The sequence below is a fragment of the Sylvia atricapilla genome, chromosome 12 (assembly GCF_009819655.1).
Source record: "Sylvia atricapilla isolate bSylAtr1 chromosome 12, bSylAtr1.pri, whole genome shotgun sequence".
Lineage (NCBI taxonomy): Eukaryota > Metazoa > Chordata > Aves > Passeriformes > Sylviidae > Sylvia > Sylvia atricapilla.
The window spans coordinates 1,476,736-1,493,810 of NC_089151.1; the positions used below are offsets into that span (position 1 = coordinate 1,476,736).

Sequence of the window (17,075 nt, forward strand, 5' to 3'; positions counted from 1 at the left end):
ACACCAACCAGCCCCAGCTGGACGCCGCTGCCGGGTCTCGAACCCGCGGCCCCCGGAGCTCGGGGCGGCGCTCTCCCCCAGCCGCGGGGGGCGTGGCCTGGCGCGCGCCCCGCCCTGATTGGCCGCTGATGTGTGAAAGTGGCGCGCGGGCGCGAGCCCCGCTCGTGGTGGCGGGAGAGCCGCACGTGGTCGCCGGTCGCGCGGGCCGCGCGCAGCATGTTCGGGGCCCGGGCCAGGTGCGTGCGGGGCCTCGGACCGCCACGGTTCCGCCACGGTTCCGGCACGGCTCGGCCTCGGACCGGCACGGCTCCACCGCCGCTCCACCCGCTGCAGCGGAGCCGCCTTTCCGCTCCCGGGTGGGAGAGCTCGTTCTCTTGGGTGGGAGGGCGTGTCCCTCCGGGAGCCTCTCGGGGGTTGGCAGGGTGCGGCTCTGCTTTCGCTGCGGGAGGCAGAGCCCCGGTTGGTCCTTTCTGCAGCCTGGCCGCTCTGCTGGGGGCCGTGTCCTGCTTCTTTCCCTTCCATACCCGCGTGCCGCGTTCCCCTGGGTTTTTTTTTTCCAGTTTAGGGCAGTTGATTGCAGGTCCTCTCTGCAGCCCCCATGAGCTGGGAATGGACTCAGGGTGAACTGAGGACCTTTTGGTTGCAGTTTGCAGTTCTGAGGTTTTGCTGCACAGAGAACCAGCTGCATTAATGTTACCTCTTCATCCTTCTGCTGGAAACGCCCTGCAAGCCTTTGCCTGGCTGAGGTGGTGCTTTAGCTCGTACGTTAAATGGCTGTTGGTTCAATGCTCTTTTGCCCCTTGTCCCGCCCAGTCCTCTCTTCCTGGACACTTCGGAGATCTGGTGGCAGGACCCACCGTCCCTGCAAGCGGAGGCAGCGTCCTGGGACGTGGCGGAGGTGGCAGCGGTGTGCAAGGCAGCGGATGATGAGGGCTCGGACCCGAGCCCTCAGGAGGGGAACAGCACAGAGGAGCAAGATGTTGAGGATGTTCAGGACCCGGTGAGTGCCTGCCTGGATAGGGAACCGGTTTTCCTGGTGCCCAAAGAAAATGGGGAATTTTTTACACCGGGGGTGTCCCTGCTCCCTGTGTGCTGCTCGTGCAATTCTTGCTTTGGGATTCAGGAGCTGGAGGCCATCAAAGCCAAACTGCGGGAAATAGAGAAGGAGGATGAGAGGTTGAAGGAGCTGCAGCTGGAAGCTGAGAACCACCTGTTCATGAGCTCAGAAGCAGGTATGGGTTGTCCCTCCCCAGGGACACCTCTGAGGCACAAGGTGACAACTGCAGCCAAAGTGTTTGGCTCTGCCTCTCTGGGCACCTGGGACTGGACACATCAGGTGGGTGAGGGGGGTCCCAAGACTGGTGTGATGCTAACGCACATTCTATTAGCTCTTAACCTCCTACCTGTGTGGGCCCAGATGAAGTAAATTAATTTAATTGCATGTAATTCAATCAAGTAATTGAGTTGAGTACTAACAGCCCCAGAAGAGGAGTCACTGTCAAAAGGGGCGAAGGGGTGTGGAGGAGGAGGCAGTGTGAGGATCTGGATACACCTGGCTGTGACCAGGGGTCTCAGGAGCTGGCAGTGTCAGCTCAGGGCTGGCTGTGCTGGGAACAGGCAGATGTCCCTCTGTCCATGACAAATCCCTCCTCTTCACAGCTCTCTTCCCGCTGACAACCCAGGAGAAGATGGAGGTTGACCAGCGTTCCATCTACGTGGGCAATGTAAGTGGGAGCCCCTCTCACTGCTCTGTGCCCAGCTGGGTGTGTGCCCCAAACCCCTGGCGTGGGGCCCATCTGTCCCCATCCCAAGTGTTTCTCCTCTGCCCAGCCCAGCCTGGGAATGTGGCTCCTTTTCTGCCACTGGCAGCTCATCAGCTCCCCAAAAGCCCCCTGGAAGTTGCCTGTCCCTTCAAAGCAGGGCAGGTTGTCTCTTGCGTTTGTGTTCCCGGTGGGAGCACTCGGCTGGGAGTGTGCCCTGACCCTCAGGGGAGGCTGAGCAGCGGTGGGGAGCTGTCAGTGGGGCCAGCTGCCTGCCCTGTGGATGTGTAAATCCCACACCCAGGAGTGTTGAGGGTCGGGGCTGTCGTTGCAGGTGGATTACGGGGGCACAGCAGAGGAGCTGGAGTCTCACTTCAACAGCTGTGGGCAGATCAACCGCGTCACCATCCTCTGTGACAAGTTCTCGGGCCACCCCAAAGGGTCAGTGCTGCGTGCAGGGAGGGCTGGGGGGTCCCCGGGGTGTCCCTGGGGCTGTGCTCACACCATTCCCTCACAGCTATGCCTACATCGAGTTCGAGGAGCAGAGCTCTGTGAAGGCTGCGGTGGAGCTGGACGAGAGCGTGTTCAGGGGCCGTGTCATCAAGGTGAGAGCCGGGGGGAGGCCTCGAGGGGCTGCTCCCAACCGTTCCCAGCCAAATCCCAGCTCCAACAGCCCCTCCCCACCCTCCAGGTGCTGCCCAAGAGGACCAACATGCCCGGCATCAGCAGCACCGACCGCGGCGGCTACCGGGGCTACTTCCACACCCGGGGAGGGCTGAGCCGCTGGGGAGGATACTATGGGCAGCCCCCCAGGCTGCGGGGGAGGACCTACAGGTGAGTTTCTGGGTGTGGGAGGCTCCTCAGGTGTGGAGCACGATGGGATTCCCGGCTCCACCATCTTGGCTTTGCCCTTCCCACCCCGGCGTGGCTGGGAGGATGGAGGAGGGCTCTGGCAGGAAGGATCACCCGGGAATTTGGAGTTGTCACCTTGTCCCTGCAGGAGTTTGGGGAGTGGTGGGGTGGGCATTGCAAATCTGGAGTTGTCACCTTGTCCCTGCAGGAGTTTGGGGAGCGGTGGGGTGGGCATTGCAAATCTGGAGTTGTCACCTTGTCCCTGCAGGAGTTTGGGGAGCGGTGGGGTGGGCATTGCAAATCTGGAGTTGTCACCTTGTCCCTGCAGGAGTTTGGGGAGTGGTGGGGTGGGCATTGCACTCCCAGCCTCACCAGTCCCAGAGCTGGGCCTGGCTTTGGGGTTGCCCTGGTTTTGGGGGTGCAGCCCAGGGGAGCTGTGCAGGAAGGGGGAGCCCCAGCCCCTGGAAGGATCCCAGTGCTTCAGGATGTTGGTTTTGTTCCTGTTTAGGGGTCGGGCAAGGCTGCTGCCTTGGTATTTTCCATACTAGAGAAGACTGGAGTGCCTGGTGATGCCCATGGGACTGAAACAAGGAGATGGGATTGGAGAGATTTAAAAAGTATGCCTAGCCAAGCCAAAAAACAGATTTAATTTTAAAAATGCCATCTGCCCGGCCCTGAGGATTACTGGTGAGCCCCGTGCTGGGCTGCAGGAGGGAAGATGGGATCTGCTCCATCCTGCCAGCATCCCAGGAGAGCTCATCCCACCTCAGCTCTGCCCAGGGGATTGTGTTTGCACAGAGAAGAGGCTCATTCCAGAGAATATTGTCCTGGGAAAGGAAGAGCTCTTCCAGACCATCAAGTCTCCTCCTTATCCCATGGAGAAGGGCTGTCCTGGGGGGTTTGGTTTGGCTCCTGGCTGGCTGGATGCTCTCCATGCCACTGCTTGGCCATGAACCTCCCTCAGCTCTTCTGCAGCAGCTGGATGCTGCCTTCTCTTCTTCTAAGATCCTAAAGACTGTTTCCTTTCCCAAATCAATGGAGGACGTTTTGGGTTGCAGCTCCAGATCTGATTGCTGGGGAAGCTTTTCCTTCATCAGCCCTGTGGATGTGACCTGATGTGGTTTGGGTCTGGATTTTAGGTTTGTACATCCAGGATAGGGAAGAAGCATCCCTCGTTTCTCTGGGAGCCTGTGCTAGTTAAACAAGACCTGGGTGTCACAAAAACCCTTCCTCTTTTTTATTTTGGATGTCAGCAAAACCCCTCTTCCTCCTGCTTTTATTCCAAGCTCCAGGGGTCAAAGGGAGCTGGCAACTCCTCATTTGACTTTATTTCTTCCAGTAGCAGCATTACAAAATCACCTTCACCGGTGCCAATTTGGTCTGGTCTCCCTCTTTATTGCCATCACCATCCCTGCTCTGGAGTCACATTTGGGGATGATGTGAGCCCTGCTGGAGGCTCAGGACCAAAGAGCACCAAAGGGGCTGGGTACCAGGCTCCTGGCTCTTCCCTTTCCTGCTGATTTTGTGTTCATGAGCTCCAAAGCCACGTGTTTTTAAAGGAAAAAAAAAAAAAAAAACCTTTTGTGTTAGAAGAGGCTGGCTGGGAACCCCAGCAGACAGCATTCCTGGGGAAGTTCTGCATGGAAATGAATTTTATTATGTAATTCTCCCACTAATCTTTCGGGATCCTTGGTTAAGGGCTCTCTAACCCAGACTCCTAAAGCAGCTTTTCACAGCTCAGGGGCATTGCCAAGCTAAAAATTCCAGATTTTTTTTTTCCCCCCTTTAAGATCTCTAGATATTTTTTTAAAAGCCTGCGGCCTTAACTCTTGATGTTGTGTTGATATTGTCCTCAGAGCTGCTGAGACTGACCTTGATTTGAGCTACCCGTAGGCTTACACTATAAACCAGCTTTTTCTAGGGCTTCTGTTTGATAGGATTATAAATTTTTGAGGGTTATTTTTTAATAAAAAAACTACTTTGGGGTGTTTGGACTCTCTTGTGGAAGAGGCAACACTGAGCTGCTGTCTCTGTGAGTGAAAACAGCCACGTTTTTTAGATGAGAATGTCTGTGGATAGCAGTGCACAGCTGTGCCCTTTGGAGATGGTGGGAGAGGCTTGAACCTCCCATGATATCCCAGGTGGTTGCTGATAAAATGTACTTCAGTTCTGTTTGAGGAAGTATTTGTAACTGTTACTTATTTTTAAAATAAATGATCCTGCTGTGTGAACTTCATGTGTAGTTGTGGAGTGTTCTCCAGGGGGATCCCCTAGGGCTGGGCAGATCTGTTATTTTTTAGCTGGTTTCTGTGGTTTTTAACTGATGAGGTGCTTGGAGCAGAGGTGTGTGTGCCTCCTCTGCTGAACCAGGAGTGCTGGAGCTGGGCTGCTCTTCCAGTGCAATTTGTGCTTTATTCCTTCTAAATACCTGCTGCTGATTTGGGAGTCTGTAATTAGAGCAGTAGGGAGGAGATGCTAATAGAGATTAATTTGGGATAAACCAGGCAGCTGTGCAATCCCCGATGGTTTAATCTGTGGCTGGATTGGGTGGGTTTATTCCAGCTGCTCTACCTGGGCTGGGAATCACTGTGGAGTGTGTCTGGATGAGGTGCAAACTGAGTGACCCAGAAATCAGCCCAGGCAGGGAAGCTCCTAGAAAAGTTTGGGTTGGAAGGGACCTTGGAGCATCCTGGGACAAGTGGAAGATGTCCCTGCCCATGGAATGAGATGGCTTCAATGGCCCTTCCCACCTAAACCATCCCGTGGTTCTGTGAGCACTGGTTTCTGTTTGCTCCAGTACAAATCCAGGCAAACCTTGCAGGTGTCAGGTTTATTTTACACGGAGCAAATTTAAATTATTACACAGAATATGGCATATTTACAGCACTGCAGGTAGATCCTGCACACAGGGAATGTTTCCCAGGGGGTGGGAGGGGCTTCAGCACACCTGCATCATCATGGAATTCACCATAGTATCAAAAGCTCTGGAGAGGGAAATAAATACAGATTATTAAAGGAAGCGGTTCATTTTGCACAGCACAGCTTTTGTAACAAAACCACTTTCTCAGCCTGCCTGTGCCTGGTTTTCCCTAAGCTGGACACGGGGTTTTACTCTTTGCAGCACAAGCTGTTGAAGGATTAATGACTTTTAATTAAGGTATGAGGTAAGGTCAGGTCTTATCCTGCCTGCTGCTCTGTCTCTGCAAACTACTTCTTGCCCAGGCCATAGAAACTCCCAGTTTATTCAAATTTCCCATGAGGTTACAATGGGAATGGGGGATACTGACCCTCACAGAGGAGGAATTCCATGTGCTGAATGTTTGTCCCTAGCCAAGGATAAACCCTGGACAAGGGCACTTGTTCAGTCTTTAGCCTGTTCTACTCACTACATTTTAATATTCAGTTACTAAATTTGCAAAAGACCTCTAGGACCATCAAGTCCAACCATTGCTTACCTCTCTTTTTAGGTAGTTTTTTCTCCCAAAAAAAACCCATTTTCTAAACTTAATGTTGTAACCCCAGTTCTGAGGTAGGAGTGAGAGTTCAGTAGAACTTTTTATGACACCATCAGTTTTTTTGTGAGTAGGAATGGCCCAAAACCAACCTCAGTATTCTCATTAAGGCACTTAGAGCGCACACACACCTGAACTGGCCAACCACAGGGTCGGTCCTGTGGCCTCAGAGGTGCCCTGAAAATTCCAGAAAGGCCTCAAAGAGACAAATCCACGTGAACAACCCACTCACCTGGAATGGATCCTGTCCCCAGGGTTATAGAAAGGGTTGCACATGATGTCTGTGTAGGAATTGTGCAGCTTTCGGAACATCTGAAAGGGGAGTGGAGGTGAACACGTTAATTTTTCTGTCTCTCAGCACCTCCTGAGGAGCTGGAAGGAGCAGACCCAGCCAGGTGGCTGTGCTTGGGAGCACTCACACTGCGGATCTCGTTGTCCCTCAGGGCTGTGTTGGAGGAATCCACCACCATGACAAACTTCACCTTGGAGTTGGTCACGTAGCCGTACCTGGGCTGGGGTTAAGGACAGGCTTCTCACACAGCAGGGGCCTGGCACAGCCACTTCATCCAGGCTGGAATGTGCCCAAAGGGACAAACAAACCGAGAGGGAACTTGCTCATGAGGGGCAGACACTGAGCTGTTCTCTCTGTGAGCAGGGACACGACTCAGGGAATGGCTGGAGCTGGGCCAGGGGAGGTTTAGGTTGGATATGAGAAAAGGTTCTTCCTCCAAAGGGTGCTGGGCACTGCTCTGAGCCTGCCAGAGCTCCAGAAGAGTTTGGAAAATGCTCCCAGGGTGGGATTGTTGGGGTGTCTGTGCAGGGCAGGGGTGGGATTGATGATGGTTAAACGAAACCCACACTGGCCTGGCCAAAGGCGTGACAAAGATACACTTTGTAGTCTTCAGTGGGGTAGAGGAGCCCCAGGTACAGCTCCCTCTGGTCCACCAGGGCTTTGCCCATGGCTGAGATCTTCTCATCCACCACGTCCAGGGAGGTGTGCACGGTGTAGTGGAACTTGAGCTCGTTCTCCGTGGGCACGCTCCGGATGTACAGGGGGTAATTCTGGCAGCAGAACAAACCACCCTGGCTGGGCTGTGCTGCTGTCACAGCTGTTTGACCATTTCTGTGGCCAGCACAGGCCCCTCCCCACGCTGCAGCACCTCTGTCCCCATGGCAGCAGAACCCTTGGCATGGGTTCTGAGAACAGGCACAGCACAAGGCTCAGGTCTCTCTGCTCTCCTCTCCCAGCAGAGCCTGTGCCTGTCTCTCCCGAGGAAAACCCTTCTGTCCCAGCAGCAGGAGAGCCCGGAGCAGCCTCACACTGTGCCTGTGCTGCCTGCCCCAGGCCTGCTCCCGTTCTCTCCTGCCCAGCCCACTGCCCCCAGTGTCTGCCCCACTGCCCTGTGTCTGCTCTGTTCTGCTGCCCTCCCCCCTATCCAGACCCCACAGCCCGAGATCCTGCCCCTTCCCCTCTCAAACACAGCCCCAGGCCCGCTCGGACCCTACAACCAGAGCACCTCTCCCCTCACCCTTCCCTAAACCCCACAACCTCAAATCCCCACTCCCGTATACCCCATAACCCCACCGGGCCCCACATCCCGCTCAGACCCTAAAACCAAATCCCTCTTCCCCCTCACCTTTCCCTAAACCCCACTGCTGCCCTGTCCTCCTCAGCCCCACAACCTCAAATCCCCTCTCCCGTATACCCCACAACCCCACCGGGCCCCACATCCCCCTCAGACCCTAAAGCCAGAGCCCTCTTTCCCCTCACCCTTCCCCAGGCCCGCTCAGACCCCCCAAAACCAGAGCCCTCTTTCCCCTCACCCTCCCCTAAACCCCACAACCTCAAATCCCCACTCCCATATACCCCATAACCCCACCGGGCCCCACATCCCGCTCAGACCCTAAAACCAAAGCCCTCTTTCCCCTCACCCTCCCCTAAACCCCACAACCTCAAATCCCCTCTCCCGTACCCCATAACCCCACCGGGCCCCACATCCCGCTCAGACCCCCCAAACCAAAGCCCTCTTCCCCCTCACCCTTCCCCAGACCCCACTGTTCCCTCGTTCTCCTCAGCCCCACAACCTGAAATCCCCTCTCCCGTACCCCATAACCCCACCGGGCCCCACATCCCGCTCAGACCCCAAAACCAGAGCCCTCTTCCCCCTCCCCCTTCCCCAGGCCCCAGTGACCCCCTTTTCCCCACAGGCCGAGCCCTCCATTCCCTCCCCGCCGTACCTCCTTGGCGATGACGGCGATGCACACCGCCATCTTGGCCGGCTCACGTGGGGCGGTGACGCGCGGGGGCGGCGCGGGCACGCGGGGCACGGGCACGGCCACGGGGACGCGCGCCGCCGTTGCCATGGCGAGCGCGGCGCTGAGGCCGCTGTGCCTCTGCTGGGCCTTGGGCCCCGCCGCTGCCACCAACATCATCCTCCTCCTCATGGACGACGTGAGTTGGGGCTCCGCGGGAGGAACCGGGGGGAGCGGGGCTGGAGCGGGGCGGGAGCGGGGCTGGAGCGGGGCTGGAGCGGGGCTGGAGCGGGGCCGGAGCGGGGCTGGAGCGGGGCCGGAGCGGGGCTGGAGCGGGGCCGGAGCGGGGCTGGAGCGGGCCCGGAGCGGGCCCCGCCGCCCTGTGAGGGGCTGGGGCGTGGCGGGAGCCGGGCACGGGCCGCACGTCCATCCACAGAAATGTTTCCGTGGTGTCAGAGGACGGGGGTCACATCGCTCTCCCTCAGTGTGGTGTCCCAGCGAGAGGAAGAGAAGCGATGGCCGCGAAGCGAAGCAGAAGTTCCACTGCGGCACGAAGAACTTCCCGTGGAGGTTGTGAGAGCGCTGGCCCAGCGCTCCTCCTCTGGGGACGTTCCAGTCCCACCTGGATGTGTCCCTTTGTCACCTGCTCCAGGTGCCCCTGGGCTGGATGATGTCCAGAGCTCCCCTCCGACGCTGAGGATGGTCACAAGGAGGGCGTTGGTGGCCTCCTGAAATACTCAGCAAGAAGAAAAGTGATTCTGCTCATTTTGGCTCTTTGAACTGGGAAGAAAAAAGAAATGGCAGTAAATGAGCAAAGAGCAGAAATACAGATTTATTTCTAACTCAGAATCTTTTCAGCTTTACACCCTTGGCTACGTGGAGAAGGAATTATATTAATTTCCAACACATCCAGGTCCCTGCCAGTTTGCTTCTCTCCTAATAATTTCCTGTCACTTTCCAGGTGTGTTTGTAGTGGAAATGTTGCTGTTTGAAGCTGCTCAAGGAGCTCACAAAGGTGGGCAGACCCTTCCCTGTTTGCCAGTTCATCCTGCCCCTTGTTTCCATGGTGTTCCTGAATTCCTGAGTGGGATAATCCACTGCTTTTCCAGCCTCGGGGAGGTTTGGAATCTCCACCCCTGGAGGTGTCCAGGGAAGGACTGGAGGTGGCACTCAGTGCCCTGGGGACAAGGTGGGGACTGGGCACAGCTTGGATTTGGGGTATTTTCCAACCTCAGTGATCCTGTGATTCTGTGATCTCAGTTTTCCATTCAGGAATGTTTCCCAAGCTGGAATTTGTCCAGAGGGAAGCTCTCTGGGACAGGGATTCTCCCACCCTGGAAGTGTTGGGACAGCACGAGGGTCCTGTCTGCAGCTTCTGTGAACTATTGAGTTATTTAATAAGTTATTAAAAGGGTTTTTTTCCCTTGATTCTCTGGAATTAGAGAAATATGAGATTCTTTTTGTCTTTCTTCCTCGATGACAAAGAAAAATCAAGAAGTTGGGGGATGAATCCATGGAATCCATTTTAATTGCTCATGCCAGTGTCAGGGGGAACCATTTCACTCCTCCTTGACTCAGAAACCATCTCTGCAGCTCTGCAACAATTTTCTTTTCCAAACCGATGGCACCAGGTGGTTCCCTGAGGATCTGGCTGCATCCCACCCTGTGCATCCATGGCTCACACCTGGATCAAAGGAGCCTCCAAAGCCCAGTGGAATCCCCAGCACCTGAGGTGCCTCATGAAGCTGCTCCCTTCTAGAACCTTCTGCCTGAAGCTTATCCCAGGAATGTTTTTCAGCAGTGAACACAGACACCCTGATGGGGGTTTTATGGTTCTCCTGCCTGCCCTCTTGGAATCTGGAGGAGGAACGTGGTGAAACCACAGTCCTACAGATAAGCACAATCACTTGTGGTGCCTCTGGCAGATTCTTCTGGCTTGTGAAACACTTCCTTGCTTTTCCTGCACTGCTGCTTTTGAGTTCAGGCTTTTTGCCTTGTGTTTCCAGCCCTGCAGAGGGATGGAGCCAGAGGCTGAGGTGGAGTCCTGGGCTCCAGCACAGACAGCAGGGCAGGGACTGAAGGCTCAGACTTGGCACAACCCCGAGTAAACCACGTGTAACTTCCTCTTCCTCCTTGCTCTGGGTGTGCCTCAGGCCTCTGAGTAACAGTGAAAGCACTGAGCTTCTTCCAAGTGCTTTAATACCTGCTAATAAGTCATTTAATCCTGTGTGTGCCTCAATTCCCCACCCACCAGGGGAAGGTGTAAGAGTTCCCTGCTCCACAGAGATCATTTTTGTCACCTCTCTGAAGTGCTCAGTGGGGGGATGAGCACTGGAAACGTGTGTAAATTAAGGGGCACAGTGAAAGTGTTCTGTGAGCCCCCCAAAAAATGTGGTTGTGGAAAGGGGTTTTGACATTTGGTGTGTTCCTTTTGCAGATGGGCTGGGGGGATTTGGGAGCTTTTGGAGAGCCTTCTAAGGAAACCCCTCACCTAGACCAGATGGCTGCAGAAGGGATGCTCTTCCTGGATTTCTATACTGCCAACCCCCTCTGCTCTCCCTGTAAGTAAACTGCAGACTGGACCGTGTAAGCATGAGAAACATCTCCCCTCTGAGGAGTTTGGGGTGTTTGCCAGCCTCTGACATGGACTAACAAACCAGTGACTGCCCTCGGGCCAGAGATTGGATTTGCTGCTTTGATCTTGCGTTTTGCTCCCTTTTTATTTTGTGTTTGGATTGGAAAGCCGACAGTTTTCAGTTTGTACAAAGCACTGCTTCAGTGATCAGTCCAGCTCAGGGATTTTTATACTGTTCCAGTTCAGTATTCCAGCTCCACTCTTTGCATTTTTTTAATCTTTCTCATTTTGGGTTAAACAAAGCAGGATCTGAACTCTTGCTGGACATATTTGGTCTGATTCTGTTGGCTTTGGTGAGACTCATGCAAGGAAATCAGGATTTTGTGTCCTGCTTTTGCCCCTGGTGTCTTGCAAGACTCTTGGGACAGGGACAAGAGATAAAAGGAATGTTTGGGTCTGGGAGAGCCAGATATTTTTCCCTTTGTTGTTTTTTCTGTGAGGTGGTTTCTCTTTTTGCTTTCTTTTTTTTTTTTTTTTTTTTTTTTTTTTTTTTTTTATTTCAAACCTGATTAGCTGCCAAGAACTGAAGCAGAAATGAAGAACAGGAGTTTTTTATTTGGGCTCTCATTTAGGATAGCACTTTCCAGTGTGTTGATGATGTCCTTGCTCAGAGAAGGCATTTAAAATATGCTGAAATCCTGCTAATCCAGTGGTGGCACTGCACATGCTTGAAGTTAAACATCTGTTCAAATATTCCCTGCAGTCAGGACTTGGCTGTTATTGTCAGAGCTGGACAGCTCTTCCTTTGTATTTCATGAGTTTTGTTCAGTCAAGCTCGAAAGCTTAGCCTTGAGCATCTAATCAGTTTGTGCTAGGATTTCCTCTTAAATACATAATAAATATATATATAACTGAGGTATAAGGGTTGCTCCATTGGCTATTCAAAGGAATGACTCTTCAGTGTGGCTGATTTAATAAAAGGGCCAAATTTCAGCTGGAATAACTCAAAATGATGCATGAGAACTGATTCTGGAAGAGTGTGAGGGATTTAATGGCTGTGACAACAGGACCCTGACACACTCCAGTCACTGTGCTGCCCTCATCCTCCTGGAATAATCTGAATATTAATCAGAGAAGGGCTATAAAGAAATGTTTGTGTTGTTTGCAGCGAGGGCAGCCCTGCTGACGGGCCGGCTCCCGGTCAGGAATGGATTTTACACCACAAATGGACACGCCAGGAACGGTAGGAGCCTCATTCCTGACCTCCCTTCCTCTCCTGATTTCCCTCTGGGCCTTGTGGGAAGTTTCTCTTTGGGCAAAAAGGATCTTCCCCGTGGATTTTCCAGAGTGCCACCAAAAAAAAACCCTGTTAAGTGCTGGTAAAAAGTGTGGATTTTATTGCTTCCTCCTCATCAAGCAGAAAACCCCCCTGGAATTAAGAGGATTAACCAGGCTGCTTGATCCATTTGTTTCTGCTGGCTGAGAAATGTTTTCTCTGGGCAGAGGAATTGGGGTCTGGTGAAGGAGAATCAGGTGAAGGTGTTAATACCCAGAGAAGAGAACTGGCTGCTCACAGGTTTATGCAGCAGGCACATTTCTGCTCAGCTTTAGAGAGGTTTTCCACCCCCTGGTGCTTCCAGGGAAGATCCCTGGGTTGATTTGGGTGCCAGGGTGACAAATGCCACGTGCTGGGACATGGCTGGGCAGGAATCAGCAGCCAGGGGTTGATTCCCTGAGAGCCTCAGGGGCTGAGGGAGACTCTTCATTTCTTTCAGAGCTGCAGAATTAATTAGGTTGGAGAAGACCTTTGGGATCATCAGGTCCAACCTGTGATATATCAGCTCTTGCAGTCTGAGCACCTTTATTGGTTATTTGAGTGAGGAAAAAGCTGCTTTCATTTTAGAACACACAAAGCAATTTTACAACATGAAGACCACCCCTAAAACACCTGATTTTCTATGACATCTCCCTTTCAAGGATCTCACCTCCACTTTGGGGTGTCAGCTCCCTTTATTATTTGCCCTCATGCTCAAGTGGGTGGAAATCTCCCTTTGGTCTCCCTGAATCAATGTGTCCTCTCCATCCCAGGGAAGGAATTCCAAGGAATGGGACTGCTGGGATCCAAATAATTTCTGTTTTTGATCCTGTCCATGAAGTGTTTGCTGTGATACTTTGAAGGGTCAGAAAGGTGTTTTTGATTTGTTTCCCACAGCGTACACACCCCAGGATATAGTAGGAGGAATCCCAGATTCTGAATTACTGCTTCCAGAGCTCCTGAAGAAAGCTGGTTACACCAATAAGATCATTGGCAAATGGTAAATTTATTTAGAGCTCTCTTGGTTTGAGATTTCACTTTGTGTGTGTTGGGAAGGAGCAACAGAAAGAAACAGAATTACAGGGGAAAAAAAAAACCTGTTTTGAAGCTCAAATGTCCAACTTTGGAAAGTGTGATGGATCTTCCTCCTGCTGGGATCAATTCCTGAGTGTTCCCATTACAAATGCTTACATATATCTTCATACAGAGAGCTGGTGAGGTTTTATGTGTGTGTTTGTATTTATAAACCCCTCAACTCTTTTATCTTTTATCCACACCTCACACCACTTATTTAATCAGAAAACACCAGGATATTCTGTTGGAATTTGCCCTGAGCACCTACGTGGTTTTTATCTTTGACTCTTCCTATATGTTGGGTTTTTATTAATAAACTGAATTCCTGTGGAAAGGAAGAGGAATTTCGTTCTCAGTTTCATTAATAAGTTAGAGAAGGATGGGTTTGTATTGTGGTTGGATTCACCTGCTGGAATTGGGAAGGAAGCAAAGCACCCTAAGACAGTGAATTATTTATCAGCACAAATCCAAGCAGGAGAGAGACCCCTGAAGGATCAGCTCAGTGGGCTGGGTGCAATCAGCTGCAGTTCAGTGCTAATAAATGGAAATTCATACACCCAGGGAAAAGGAATAAACAAGGCAAATGCAGATTGGTGCCAGTTCTTTGAAAAAAAAAAAAAAAAAGGCAAATCTGGAAGGACCTGCAGCTGTTAGCAGGAAAAGGACTAAGCAGGAATGTGCAGGGCATTATTGTGCATCCAGAAACTTCTCCTGGCCAGGGCCTGGAGTGGTGCTGAGCAGCTGGGGGTGATACCTGCTCCCTGCAAAGGTGTAAGAAAATGCCAGGTAAAACTGGAGTCTCCTCCTGGCCTCACAGAGGTTTTCCAGCAGAAAATTTTCCTATTGGTTTCATCACCCCTTCTAAAAGCTTTCCAGGGTGTCCTGTGACAGTAAATCCCATGGTTTAGTTATAAGTTTGCAAGTCAAGTAGTTCCCACGACCAGTGTGGAATTTGTTGTGTTTCATTCAATCTGAATTCTTTTATGCTGTAAGATGCAGAGACTGATCTGGATATCAGTCAATGTTTAATGCCTCTGTAAGTTCTTTTAGGGTTTTCTTAGAAAAAGATGTTTTTCCATCTCCCCTGTTGTAGAAACAGCCAGGAATAACTTTGTGTTCCCACATCTACAGATGAGGAAAGGGTGGAATCCTGCAGCTCAGACCTGCAGTGGCAGTTCCATCATCAAGCTGTAGTCATAGCAGAAATGAGGATTATTTCTGTCATAACTCACTTTGGAACAGCTCAGAGTAACTCCAAGGATCATTTTACTCCAGGGAATGCATTTTATGCCTTTTATGTTCAGAAGGTGCAGAGGGGGATGGCACAAAGTGGACAAGGGGCAGATCCAGGCTCGTGAGAGGAAGAGGAATGATTAAATAAACACTGAGCTACCAAGATCCCCTTTAGAGACAGAGGAGATGGCAATTCTCTGTCTTCAAGGTGCTATAAATGCAGGAAATGTGGAATTTGCAGTACAAAACCTGGAGATTAGAGAAGGGCTTCATCTGGAAGTTAAGGATGGAGGATTTTCAAGCTGCACAGGAGAGAGGAGCTGTCATCAGGAGTAGCTAAAGGTGTTTTATGTCCACATGTGCACACAAAAACCTCATTTCATTTCCATTCAGGTCTCTTTGTAGCATTTTGGCAGCGTGAATGCTCCATAAAGGGGATGAGGATGGAAGGGTGCATTTCACCAGCTCTGCCTTGTGTTTTTACAGCTCAGTGGGATAAAAGGGACTTGTCATAGATCAGAATCCTCAAGTCAAACATTATGTGCATCTCTGCAGTGGTTTGGGGCAGTGTAGTCCATCAGTGCTGATCCTCAGACAGCATGGGAGAAGACACCAGTGGAAGGAAAAAATGGAAAACAGTGATTGGAGAGTAAATAAAATGGAATATAAGTGAGCACTGGGGTGAGTCTGCATGGCTGTGCTTGCAACAAGTGTGAGAGAGCTCAAGGCACTGCTCTGGAGTCATTTATGTGATTGAAGTGCTTTGAGTTTTGATTTCTTAGGCAGAGACTGTGTCCTTGCATGCTGTTCTGACTGAGCTGAGCTTTTGTTTCTGGAGTTTTAACTCCCAGTGTTGCTTTTGTTGCCAGGCACTTGGGGCACCAGCCCCAGTTCCACCCCCTGAGGCACGGCTTTGATGAGTGGTTTGGCTCCCCAAATTGTCACTTCGGGCCCTACGACAACAGAGAGCGCCCCAACATCCCCCTGTACAGGGACTGGGAGATGGTTGGCAGGTAAGCCAGCTCCTTGCCTGGCTCTGGGCCTCTCTGGGCTCTTCCTGCTGGCATCACACACCTGGATGGGCTTTGGGCTTCACACCTGGATGGGCTTTGGGCTTCCTTCTAACTCACCCCATTCTGTGGTTAGTAAAGATCCAGCACCGTGACCAAGCTGGAGGTGCCATGTGCATGGTGCAGGGATGTGGAGCTGCCCTCCCAGAGCTGTTTGCTCATCCCTGGCACCCTCAAGGCTTCCTGTGAGCATTTCACTCCACTCATAGAAGCTGCTCCCATTCTGTACTGAAAGACCTCTTTGTTCTTTCTCTTCCTGTTTGGAATAATGTTTTGTGTGTTTGCATAACTCCGTTCCCTGCTCCCAGTCTGCAGTCTGGGCCCTTCTTGGCCATTCATTTTTCACTCTGGTGTTGTCTCATTTCACTGCTGTTGCTCCCCTGAGCACTTCTCCAGGCCCTTCTCTGCTTCACTGGTGGCTGAAGATCCCTCTAAAATAATGTTTCCAAAGCAGCCCAAGTTCTGCTTCCAGCATTTCTCTGTCTCACTGGAAGTTATTGTGTGCTTCTGATTTTTTTTTTTTTTTTCACATTTCAACCAGCTCTTTATGAATCACCATGAGATTTTGAAGCGTTTTGCCCCTTACAGCAAAAGGCCAGTCCCTCAGGGTTGTCCAAAGCTTGAAGTCATTAATTTGGATCAAGCTGTGTCATCACTCTCTCCCATAAGAACAATTATGGTGACATATTTTTAATATCTGAAGAGAGTTTGCTGAGTGTTAACTGTGACTTGCTTGTCACCTCCATACACAGGGGAAAAAATCCATAAAAGAGGAAAATAACCCTTTTTTTTTTAATGTTTATTCCTTAGTATTGATTTTTTTCCCCTCTCTGATTCCTTTTATCTTAAGATACTATGAAGATTTCAAAATTGATCTGAAGACAGGTGAAGCCAACTTGACTCAGCTCTACCTGCAGGTACTATTTTAGTGCTGGCTTCTCAGCCAAGGTGACTTTATGTTTTTGGGTTTTTTGGTTTGGATTTTTTTTTTTTTTGAGAAACTTTGATGGCAGAGAATAAATTCATTTTTATTGTTGTTTACAGGAAGCTCTGGATTTTATTAGCAAGCAGCAAGCCAGCCAGCAACCATTCTTTTTATACTGGGCAATTGATGCTACTCATGCTCCTGTTTATGCCTCCAAACAGTTCCTGGGCACGAGTCAGAGAGGGCTGTAAGTTCTGCTTTTGGGGATGTTTGTTGTGGGCTTGTTTTAATGAATGCCTCCTGCCAACCTGAGCAGTGGTTGGTAGATCCAAGGGGATGGATCACTCAAGTGTGTGTGTGTGCTGAAATTCATTATTTGCTTGGATTGTTCTTTCATAATTTGGCTTTATTCTGAGCTGCAGCTCACGTGACCCCAGGGGGAGGAGTGGGGCTCTAAGCTCCTTTGCCACTTGTGTGAGGAATGAAATGCTGTCTTGTGGCACACA

General features: G+C 51.4%; 3 protein-coding genes across 4 annotated transcripts in view; 2 read left to right on the plus strand and 1 right to left on the minus strand.

Annotated features, from left to right (window-relative positions):
• Nucleotides 1-177: 177 nt before the first annotated feature.
• PABPN1L (PABPN1 like, cytoplasmic) lies at nucleotides 178-4,843 on the plus strand. The gene is made up of 8 exons (XM_066327442.1): nucleotides 178-236; nucleotides 814-1,000; nucleotides 1,124-1,232; nucleotides 1,660-1,724; nucleotides 2,095-2,201; nucleotides 2,278-2,365; nucleotides 2,452-2,594; nucleotides 3,121-4,843. The coding sequence occupies exons 1-8, from the start codon at nucleotides 217-219 to the stop codon at nucleotides 3,158-3,160; spliced, it is 759 nt and encodes a 252-aa protein (XP_066183539.1). The 5' UTR covers nucleotides 178-216; the 3' UTR covers nucleotides 3,161-4,843.
• Nucleotides 4,844-5,427: 584 nt separating this feature from the next.
• On the minus strand, nucleotides 5,428-8,399 carry TRAPPC2L (trafficking protein particle complex subunit 2L). The gene is made up of 5 exons (XM_066327281.1): nucleotides 8,363-8,399; nucleotides 7,014-7,186; nucleotides 6,544-6,631; nucleotides 6,357-6,436; nucleotides 5,428-5,596 (listed from the first exon to the last, which is right to left on the minus strand). The coding sequence occupies exons 1-5, from the start codon at nucleotides 8,393-8,395 to the stop codon at nucleotides 5,551-5,553; spliced, it is 420 nt and encodes a 139-aa protein (XP_066183378.1). The 5' UTR covers nucleotides 8,396-8,399; the 3' UTR covers nucleotides 5,428-5,550.
• Nucleotides 8,400-8,475: 76 nt separating this feature from the next.
• Nucleotides 8,476-17,075, plus strand: part of GALNS (galactosamine (N-acetyl)-6-sulfatase) — a 42,250-nt gene continuing 33,650 nt past the window's right edge. Inside the window, exons 1-7 of one of the 2 annotated variants that reach the window (XM_066327443.1) lie at nucleotides 8,476-8,576; nucleotides 10,815-10,938; nucleotides 12,121-12,195; nucleotides 13,165-13,267; nucleotides 15,444-15,587; nucleotides 16,495-16,561; nucleotides 16,689-16,816. In XM_066327443.1, the coding sequence (XP_066183540.1) occupies nucleotides 8,487-8,576; nucleotides 10,815-10,938; nucleotides 12,121-12,195; nucleotides 13,165-13,267; nucleotides 15,444-15,587; nucleotides 16,495-16,561; nucleotides 16,689-16,816 (731 nt within the window). In that variant the 5' untranslated portion in view covers nucleotides 8,476-8,486. Of the gene's footprint in view, nucleotides 8,577-10,814; nucleotides 10,939-12,120; nucleotides 12,196-13,164; nucleotides 13,268-15,129; nucleotides 15,256-15,443; nucleotides 15,588-16,494; nucleotides 16,562-16,688; nucleotides 16,817-17,075 lie in introns of those variants that run through there. The other variant, XM_066327445.1, reaches the window with a different exon arrangement.